General features: G+C 47.3%; 1 protein-coding gene across 2 annotated transcripts; it reads left to right on the forward strand.

Annotated features, from left to right (window-relative positions):
• Window positions 1–255: 255 nt before the first annotated feature.
• ORC6 (origin recognition complex subunit 6) lies at window positions 256–10,319 on the forward strand. Of its 2 annotated transcripts, none has more exons than XM_044428044.1 (7): window positions 256–366; window positions 1,698–1,827; window positions 2,815–2,978; window positions 4,169–4,258; window positions 6,893–7,005; window positions 7,929–8,006; window positions 9,427–10,319. In XM_044428044.1, exons 1-7 carry the CDS (start codon window positions 302–304, stop codon window positions 9,546–9,548), a joined length of 762 nt encoding a protein of 253 aa, XP_044283979.1. In that variant the 5' UTR covers window positions 256–301; the 3' UTR covers window positions 9,549–10,319. The 2 variants fall into 2 exon arrangements, with proteins under 2 accessions (XP_044283979.1, XP_044283980.1); XM_044428045.1 differs by having other exon boundaries at window positions 7,932–8,006.
• Window positions 10,320–10,814: the final 495 nt, after the last annotated feature.

Genomic DNA, 10,814 nt, shown 5'->3' on the forward strand with positions numbered 1-10,814 from the left:
TCTCGCGTCCCATTGGCGGAAACGCGTGCCCTCCGCCGCGATGGACACTCCGCCAAGCCAGTGAGAATGCAAATGTCCTTCCTCGCGGATTGCATTAGCACCGCCCATTCCCTCGTCCAACAGAGGCGACGTCACGGGCTGAAAGGGCGCGGGGCGGAGAGAAGAGATCTGAGATGGGCGGGAGTGGGCGGGCGCAGAACGCCGAGAAAAGCGCCAACGTTCGGAAGGGGCGTGGCTAGCGCCAGTTGTAGCGAGTGCGGGTGTTGCGGGGTTCCATGCGCGCGGGAACCGGCGGAAGGCGATGGAGCGCGGGCTGGTCGAGCGGCTGGCGCCCAAGCTGGGCATCACCGCGGCCGGGGTGATCAGGTAGGGTCGGGGCAGGACGCGGTCCTGGCGGATGGGGTGCAGTGCCTGCTAACGGACGGCGGAACAGCCCCGGTTCAGCCTTGCCGCAATCTGCGGCCCTCCAGAGGTTTTGGACTACGCCTCCCATCATTCCCGATTACTAGCTGGGCTGATGGGAGTTCGAGTTTAAAAGATCTGGAGCGGGGAGGCTGGGAGAGGGCCCAAACCGATTCAGCCGAATCTTGACTTCTTCCTCCCGCATGGAAACACACGATGTGGCTATCCAGATGTTTCCCGGAAACTCATGCGGGGCAGCTGCACTTCCTTCCCCTTTGACCCTCTGCATTTAGAGGTAGACTGCCCCTCTTCATGGGCGATCCATAGATAAATAAGTAGATACCGCTGAAAAATACACCTTAAATGTGCACGTTGAGACAGGAAAAGGTTTGCCAGGCACATCATGTCTTGGAAAGAGCTATGAAGCATCAACAGTGTTTTAATTATTAGCAATGCATTGCTGATTGATTGATTGATTGATTGTGTTTATATCCTGCCTTTTTTCAAAGGTGTGGGAGCCTGTGTGGCTCTCCAGAGGTCTCTGGCCTCCCATTCTCCTGGGCACTAGCTTCTATGGCTACCAGTTGGGTTTAGTGGGATTTTGTTGCCCAACTTTACACAATGTTTCCCCAAAGGGTAACCAGCCATGTGGTTTGGTGCACACCCTTGCCTGTGTCTTTTATTTTTCATGAAAAGCGTTTTTATTGTCACATTTATTGCTGTATGTCTTACTACTTCATAGTAAGTTAGGGAAACTCTGGCTTTCTTTTTGGGACTAAGAGTGCACAGATACGCAGGTGACCTAGCGCCTCATAAGCAGTGCCCTGTGATCCGAAAGGCATATGTAAACTTTGCTTTGCTTGCTAATAGTCTGCATATTTTATCTTCCTTGTATTCTATAAATCAAATTTTGTTTCTGGTTTGTTCCTTTTTGAGTATCCTTGAATCCAAAGCTTTTCTTGGACCGGACCCTCTGGGAAATGCAACATGCCAAGACAGAAAAAAGCCCCACAATTCCCAGTTAAAACACTTTCAGTCTTTCAACAGCACTGGTAGAATGATTCTGTTTCCCTTTGTGTCTCCCGTAGTACAACATGCAAGAACAGCTATTGAAACTATTATTATTTATTACACTTGCTATATGTAGCGTCCCACCATAAAAAGCCTTCCACACACACATCCAGGAACCTGCAGGAAAAAACTAAAACGCATATAAACTTAAACAGTGCAACAGTAAAATAAATATATGTACCAAGAGGGTTTATCCACTGCCTTTTCATTTTATGGGCCGACAGAAAAGCGGAAGAATACCTGCGCCTGTCTCAAGTGAAATGCGCCACCTTGCTCGTTCAGATGACCTCCACAAGCAGCGCCGTCATCTGCCTCGACTTGGCTGCCTCCTTCACGAAGAACCCGGTCGACAAAGTATGAACAGCCTCTTCACATCCCCTTCTCCGCTCACCTGGGTGCCTGTGCTGTTCTTGCGGGTTTTAGAATTGTGTACTTGTGCAATCAAATAGCTGATCGTTCAGCTGCAGTGCATGCTTATGAATGCCAGGATCCCACCATGGGCCTCTCTCCTCTTTCCCTTATAGACATGCCCACGCTCAAGCACTATCCAGATACTCTGTATGGTTTCTAGAACAGTTTGACATGCATCTTAAAAACAAAGAATAGGATAGAATTTCTTGGACAAGTCACTGCTGCTGCTTATACCCTCCAGAACTCTAGATAGTTGGCATACCCTGCAGGGATAAGTCTTCTCCAACCTGATGTGCCAAGCTGCAGTTCCCTGCATCTTCCAGGCAGCTTGGTTGCTGGGCGATGTTGAGAGCTGGACCTCAGCTCTGAGCATCTGGAAGGCGCCATGTCAGTACATCTGGAAAGCGTCTCTAGAGGTTGGCAGGGCTGTTTGTTTATTGAACAAGCTAAACCTTACAATCTGATCTTGCTGGGTTGTTCTTATGTTTGTTTGCTCCAAATGGATATACCCCTAATACTTACAGCATTAAAAGAATTCTGGATTCTCGGATGCTAAAAGATCCGGGGAGAATCATTTGCATGGCTCTGCGGAGTGCTCATTTGCTTTGGGAAGCTGTATGCGATGCATTCTCCCTCTAATGCTAGAATCACAGTGTCCCATTATGCAAATTCTGCTTTGTGCCATGGTCACTAACTTTGAAAGGAAGCCAGCCTTGCAAAGCGCACCACAGAAACAAGTCCATGAAAATAGGTTTTTTTAATGTGCCTGCACATCCATACCTACGAGTAAGTCAGCAATTTGGAAGCAGCTGTCATTAAGCCACCTCGCCTGGTCGCCTGGAGAAGATTCTTATTTGCCCCCGGTGAGCGGCTGCTTATATATGGGAGGGAGAAACTGTGTTAACTCTGTGCTTTGCTTTTCCTCTCAAGAGTTACTTAGTGAAACTGTCTGGCTTGAGCAAGACTGCTTACCAGAGCTGTTTGAGGTCCTTTGAGAGCCTGCTTGGTATGAACTCCAACCTGGGCATCCAAGAACTGGCAGTTCAGTTCTGCTGCCTGGAAGCAGTGAATATGGCATCAAAAATATTGCAGAGGTAAGAGATGTCATGGCTCCCAACTTATCTTTCCTGGTGTGAAATACAAGTAAGGCCTGACAGATTGTTTCAGTGGGAACTCCCCCTATTCAGGGTGCCAGCAGCCCCGTTGTCTGCAAAAGTGTCCCATCTATCCATTGCATGTATTCTCTGGCCACTGAGCGTATTCAGGATGGCTTTTGTGGCAAGCGGGAATGGAGATTGCCCTCCAAAGAGTCTTTTTAGTACTTCTCCAAACTGTCATACTCCCTCGAGTGTGCTGATACCTCCCTTTTGCATCAGTGAGTTTGCTGGGAGCGTGCAAGAGCAACCATTGGTCTCGTATTTGGTGCAGTCTGTTTGTTTTTAATTGATTTGCTGCTTTGCATGGCTTGTTAGTAAAAGGAAAACCCAAAGCAGCATCTCTGGATGATGCAAGTCCATCTTGGCTGGTGGGGGCTAGGAAGCCCCCTGCCTCAGCTTCCCGCAGCTCTCTGCACTGGGAGCCCCCTCAGATGTGTCTATTTAACTGTTTATATGCTGCCTGTTTTGCTAACAGCATCCCTAGGCGGCTTGCAATATTAAAACATTACCAATAAGACTTTAAAACACTAATAAACCAATACATCCTTAAATTATTACAAATTTAAAGTTCCGGTCAGATTAGTTTACTCAGACAGGTTATAGTAGCATCCATGGGAGAGATTAAATATTAAAATGCCTTTAAAAAAGATGAGTCTTTGCCTGGTGCCAAAATGAATGCAAGGATGGTGCCAGGCGAATTTCTTTAGGGAGGGCATTCCAAATACGAGGAGCAGTGGCAGAAAAGGCCCTCTTTCTGTTAGCCACCCCTCTTATTTCCCTGAGGGATGGCTCCCGCAAGAGGGCCCCCTGCATTGCTCTCGAAGGCTGGGTTTTGGGTTACGACTGCCCAAAGCTTCGGAGAGCTGCATAATACTTGGCAAGATAGACCAGAGGTCTGACAGCTTAAAGTGGCACATGTTTGTACATGTTCATTTGCCTTGCTCTGGGTTCCATCCACTTGATCCCCAGTTGGGAAATTGTGGACAGTGGGGTCTGGGGAGAGCCTTTGCTGAAGGCTGTAGTCCAGAAGCTTTTGAACGTGTTTTGGAACCAAAGATAATGGATCGTATTACGTATCTGAGTTCCTGTCTCAGTGGCAGTCACTTCAAAATGGCTTTGCTTTTCAGGTATGCATCCAGTCTGCCAGAAGCTCAGCAAATGGATCTCGATTTGTCTAAACCCTTGTTCAGAACCGCGGCGTTGTTCACTGCTTGCAGGTAGAGCTGTCCGTGCCTGTGGCTGCTGGGGTTGGCACCAAACCTTGTGTTTATTGCACCATGGAGGAGGTGGGAAAGCTCTGAGTTTGCAGTAGGAAGACCTACTGAGATCCTTGAGCAAAAATTCTTCAGCTGCGTCATCCAAGCAGCATTCAGAAGGTCCAAAGCAAAGTTGAAGGACAGTCAAGAATACCTGCATTTGATTCATGTTTTTCTGATAATGGAGGCTGAGGCTAATTTTATTTACTGTATTTCATTCCCCTCCCGTTTTTTCCTGCAAAGAGCCCAATATGATTGTCCTCTGTTTTATCCTCACAAAACCCCCACAAGTTGGGTTGACTAAGAGTTAGCCACTGGCCAAGCTTCGTGGCTGAGTGGAGACTAGAACTTGTCCCTTCCAAGTTCCGGTCAGACCCTTTAATGCCACACTCACCAGGCCCAGATTACCAAACAAGCTAACACTGCCCAATTAACGGGGCTCTTCTTAGCAACCTGGCCCAAGGCTGCTAATTTTCATCACATTATTATTTTTTCTAAATGTTCCTTCGCCTTTTTTCATAGTTAATCCAAAACGTGTGTTGAACAAAACTGAGTGGGCTTCCCAGGGCTCTGCAAGGTTAGCGGATGTATATTGCATTGAAAACGTAATTTTCAAATTGGCTGTCAAGAATTGTGCTCCAAGCTGGGAGGCGAGGGGATGTTTAGGGGACTCTTTGCAGTTCAGCTCTCGCAGTAAGCAGATCTGAGCAGGGGCATGTGCTGTGGCTCGCCGGATGTGGTCCGACACATGGGAGTTGTAGTCAGACACCTCTGGTGCGCTCCAAGCTACCTGCTGCTGAGCTTCGGTGTCTCAAAAGAACCAGGTTTTCAAAAGTTGGTAACTTCCAATCTTGCCACCTGGGGGTGCCCTTGCTCTGAAGTATTTTTCTGTAGAAATATAGGGGAGCGAGCCGATAGAAGACCATTTCAGCTTAACAATGGTGTGGTAATTTGAACCACTTATTTTTACATTTGTACTTTTGAATTTTTTGTTCATTAAGCTCCTGTTATTACTCACTTGCATTCCATAAAATTTAGGAAGCTCTTAATAGGCATACATGAAATGTGCTTCCGCTTCCCAGGTTTTTGCAGCATGTGTAAGGGGTGAATCCGGTTTCTCATGTTGGCTTTATGAAAGTTGGGGTATTCGGACTCAATCATAATGATGAGTAGACCCATTAAAATCATGGAGGCAGAAGTTAGTAATGACTTATATGAGTCTCATTGATTTCAATGGCCCCACTCTGACACCTAACTCTGCACCTTACGTGCTTCACTTTTAATAAAAAGAACAAAAGCTGAGCCACTCTGCAAACGTTGCTTCGGCTTCTCTTCGAAGCGACGCTCTTGCAGCCTTTTGCCATCCACGAGAGATCACCCACCCACTGCAACAGCACGGCCAAAGTTGTCCACATAACACACGCTACGTCTTTGGAGAAAAGATGGCTGTGCCCTGGAATCCGTGTGCTGTAGTAGCCTGCCTGGTGCCCTGCCTGTGGTTTGGACTACAGCTCCTATCACCCCAGCCAGCTAATGGGCACTGTAGTCCAAACTGCCAGCAGAGGAGGGCTTGGGAGGCTGCCTTGTGTCATCTCCCCGGTGTGCATGGGAAACCGTAAACCCCGTGGCCCCTAATCCCTCCAACGCCACAGAGAGATCAAGACACAAAAGGTGGCTGACGTGGCCGGCTCAGTCAAATTTGTCCAAGAGAAGATTTTTTGGTTGAGCCGCGAGGAAAAAGGGAGGATGCCGCCCAGTAGGTGGAGGAAATTATGGCCGTGGTTGAGTGGGGCGCATGCCCCGATAACGTAATGTCCGTAAATCACTCATACATGCTGCTCAGACACATGGCATGAAGCTATCAGGAAAAGTCTATACAAAGTTCTTTTTGTACATTTGATGCGTAAAGCCTGGGAATCTTGTAAATCTGTGTACATTTGGCATTTTGAACGGATGTAAATAACGGATGGGGTACTTTCTATTTTTGTAATGTTGCAATTTTTGGGCCTTTTTGTACCTTTGTAGTATGTTTTTATTTAAATAAAAAATTTCAACCTAATCACGGGAAGAGAGACTCCCAAGCATTCGGAGGGGCATCTGGCCCCGAGCAGTAGAGACACGAAGAGGCTCCTTGCTCCAGGAAGTGTCTCACGTCTTCTGCTGCTCGTTGTCCATTGCTTGGCCAACTTTGGTCGGCTGAGAGGAGGAGGGTGCCCGGGACTGCCCTCCATGGTTTGTTAGACCTACTGAACACAGATGCGTTCAAATGAACGGGCTCCGAATCTGAGCAGTGCTGGATACGACCCAATGTTGGAGATTTCCAGACTTTTTTGGAAAAATCTTGGACAGACCTGGGCTTTTCCAAGAATTATCAGAGAGTGCTTGGAAAATCCTGAACCTATTCCAAGCTGGAGTTTGTGGGACAGAGAACAGATGTATGTAATTTACCGAATTTACCCTCTTGGGTGGATTGAAAGCCAAGTTGGCTTTGCCAACTTGGCTTTTCGCAAATGGTTTTGATAGCCGTATCTTTTCTGTGGTCCAGGAGAGCTTTCAGATGTTCCTTTCACCAGTTGAATTGGTGTCTTGTTGCAGATGTTTGAAAATCAAAGTGGATAAAACCAAAATGGTGGCTGCATCCGGCGTGAAGAAGCCCATATTTGACCGTCTCCACAGCCAACTGCAGAAGATCAGCCAACACCTCAGCCGTATGTAGCTCCTCTTCCCACCTTGCAGCCCCCATTCACTGATTCTAGCCTGGGCAGCAAAAGAGAAGCCTGAAGATTTGTGGCCAGAAGCTGGGGTGGCCTGGGACTAGGGGTGCAGCTGTTGCTGGTACACAGGCAAGTCACACCAGTCTGAGAATGAAGTGGTGGGGGACCCAGAGCAGACTTAGAGCTGAGAGAAGCGGAGGGGCTTATCTTAATGCCCCCCCCCCCCCCCCAGGAGGCTCCAGCAGGCTCTGGGAATACCCGAGATGTACAGCTATCAGGAGAGGCCCTGGGAGAAGAGTTCTTGGTGCCAGATGAAGCTGGTACAAGTGTTGGACCCACGATGCGGAACAGGAAAGCTAGTCAACTGGAGGGATGGTGTATAGAGAAGCTGTGCTCGCTTCCAAAAGGACCCCCCCCCCCGAAAAAAAGGGATGGGGCTCAGACATACTCGGAAGGAAGGTTTCTGGAAGTAGTTGTTTAGATTGGGTTTGGCGAACCACTGAGCATGCTCAGAGACACTAGAGGAAAACCCCAGCTCATGACAGGCAGGGTACATCAGGCCTGGTCTGCTAGGATTCACCTGAGATTGGTCGTTTCCTGGCCTTGGTGCAGTTTTTTCCTCATCCTAAAAAGCAGAGATGCCTCTAAACCCCTGTATTAGGCTCCTACTTGGTTTGCAGCTTGGCTGTCCTACCAAGTTCAGGTACCACGTAAAGCTGTCTCTTCCCCAGTTGTGTGGTTTTGTGTTGTTTCCCCTGCCCTCAAGCAAACTGGGAATGAACAGACTGCGTGCACCAACACACAGCTTGTATGCATCGCGGTCTGTTAAGCCAGGATCACTGGCTTCAAGCAGTGTGTCTCTGGCTAAAAGTCCATGAGAGCCAAAATTGCGGCAACAGATTTGTTCTCTTCCTCAGAAGGAGAAAATGATCAGCTGACAGCAGACGCCGCCAAACCCCAGAAGACCTTCCTGGAACGCCTTGAGAAAGAAGAAGGTAGGTTTCAACCTGAGCAGTACATCTCTGGTTGCGGCAGGCTGCCGGGGCCTCTGTCGTGTTATTCTAGAAGCCAGAATAACCAGTTAAGACCAGTTAACTCACAGACGTGTCCGCAGGAGACGCTCCTTGATGCTTTGGGGTGGGTTTTAGTACAGTGTAAGAACAGCCTTTTCCAAAGCTGCTGCCCTCCAGGTGTTTGGGGAGTTCGGTTCCCACCATCCTGCCCCATGAGCCATGCTGGCTGGAGCTCCTGGGAGTTAATAGTTCAAAATACCTGGTGGGCACAGGCTGGGGAAGGTTAACAGGGAAATCGGTGTCACTTCTGAATAATTCCACTCTGTGGTCTCTTTGGGTTGTACCCATACTACTCATAACTTGGGTCATCGTCATTTCAATTGACTTTAAATAGGACTAACTTTGGATACAGTTCTATATATTTTGAGTTAGGAGGGGGCTCTTGCCTGCCTCTCTTTTGGTCTCTGTTTCAGAAACACCTTCCAGTTTGTTAACCCGCTTCTGTTTTTTCAGTGCTGCCAGGAGCATTGGAGCAGGAGGAAGCAAAGGGGCCTTTGGAGAAACTCAGGAATAAGCAGTTTGAGGCTTACCAAAACTCCCTTAAGAACAGGATGGGCAGCCCAGCACCTTCCTGCTGTTTTGGACTACAACTCCCATAATCCATGTCCATGGGGCTGATGGGAGCTGGAGTCCAAAACTGAGGGCTTCCATGATGGGGATGCAGTTATGGGAGTGGACAACAGTATTAGCAAACTGAAGTGCTGCATTACTTTGACTGCATTTGTATGGGTCTCCTTAGCTGCTTGGGAGCTTTCTGCTCCCCACCAAGACTATCCTAGCCTGTTTCTTCAGGAGGATTCAGACAAGCGGCCCAGCCCAGGGTGAGGTCAGACTCGCAGAAATGTAGTGGGTCAGTGCCCCAGTGTGAGACCTCCTGGGACCCAGCCCCAGGAGGGTCTTCTGAAGAAATAGTCAGATATAAATGCATAAAAATAAAGTGAGGTATGAAGGGGAGAGACCAACTAATCGTTTGGATCAAGGATGGTCCCCACTCCCAAACAGCCATTAAAACTTGGGCATTGAACAAACCTCTCTTCACCATACCTGTATATGTTAAAAGGTGCCATTCTTTTATGCATCTAAGGCTCTAGTCCATATGGTTTGCTCCAGTGGAAACAGTTTGAAGTCACGCATTTGCTGCTTGGATTAAAACCATTGGACTGTCTCACGGTCTCTGGGCCATGTTTGTTCACTATCTTGGCTGCTTATTGAACTCTGCCTGAAGAAACATCTCGGATATGCCTTGAAGGGAGCTAGAAAGCCCTGGGTCAGCTAAGCAGAGGTACACTAGATTTTATAACTGTGTTCTCAGAAACCATCTGCCTTTTCTCCCCTTCAATAGAGACTGAAGCAGAGGTCCCTCGCAAGCGTCCCAAATGCACAGCTGAAGTCAAAGAAGAGTATGAAGAATGGAAACAAAGAATTCTGGAAAATGCTGCTAAAGCACAGAGAGACAGTGTTTGATCTGAGCATTTTCAGGCTGCAAACAGTCCATCTGGGTTTTTGAGATTATATATTTATGCAAGCACTTTTCTCATATGATGAGAAAGGGATGATAAGATTGGGCTCTGGCCATTGCTTCCTTCCTGGAATTCCACTGCAGAGACCACAGAAGCCTGCCTTATCTGATAGGCTGAGCCCAGCCACAGGGTTTGGGCTGCTGAAATAGTCCCAGAGTTGAGTTTCCAGAGAAGCTGTCTTACTGTACTTTTGAGGCCTATGCAAACACCCTTTGATGTAGAGTAAAAGTCTCTGACACTTTAAGCCACCAGGATTCGGTTTGTAGTGATAGAAATGCAGATTAAATTCTGAAAGTGAAGATCAGAGCTCCATGCCATATTTTCCTAGCCTTAATATTCAGTCCTGTGCAAATTCAGATTTTTTTCCCTGTCTACATTTGCATAGGACCATGTACCTTGTTTTCAGTGGAGGTTGTTTCCATCTACAAAGCTTTGAATTAGGATGTTAAGATCTGCATTCCCAAGCCAAGCAGTTCATGCTCATTTCCACTCTTTACAATCTTCATCAAAGTGACTAAAGGTGATGAATATAGAATTCTTCACTCTGTATTTTTTGCCCTTTATGCAACATTTTATCCTCTTTTAAGTCTGATGCCCTTTTGAGGTGATCCCTCTCTCTGCTTTATGTTGTACTTTCTTTTGTGACTTTGTAGAAGACTTAACAGTGAATGTGGAAAGACCAATAAATAGTTATTTCTACATTGTTTTGCAAATATCAGAGGCGCATGTTTACCTCAATGGCTTTGTTTTCCTTCTCGCTGTGAGTGCAAGGTTACCATAGGCCAAATGAGCAAACAAGTTGAGCTGGCTGTTAGTTAATCACACACCTAGTTGTAGACGTAACATGCGCGGCCTTCTGGAGGTTCCATATGGCCCAAGAGGAGCCCACCAAGTGAAAAACCTTCAGTGTGTCGTCCTTCACACTGCACTGCTTTTGGTGCTTGTTGCAGACTCTGGCTCCAGATTTTTTTCTTGCTGTCAGCCACAGTTTTAATATTACTTTGCTTCTTTAATGTACTGCTTTTTATTCATTTTTAGCCTTTTCCTATCCACAACTCTGGAATCGATCTAGATATGGAACAGTATGCAAACACTAAAGCCACACCAAACCCCTAGGTATCCTTTTCGCGGACTCTAAAGGAAGTGTAAAAAAAGCAAAAGAGACTTGGTGTGATGTTGGACTTAGAAGGGGGTTCCGTCATTACCTTGC

The sequence above is a fragment of the Varanus komodoensis genome, unplaced genomic scaffold, assembly GCF_004798865.1.
Source record: "Varanus komodoensis strain SLA01 unplaced genomic scaffold, ASM479886v1 scaffold19, whole genome shotgun sequence".
In the NCBI taxonomy this organism is placed as follows: Eukaryota; Metazoa; Chordata; class Lepidosauria; order Squamata; family Varanidae; genus Varanus; species Varanus komodoensis.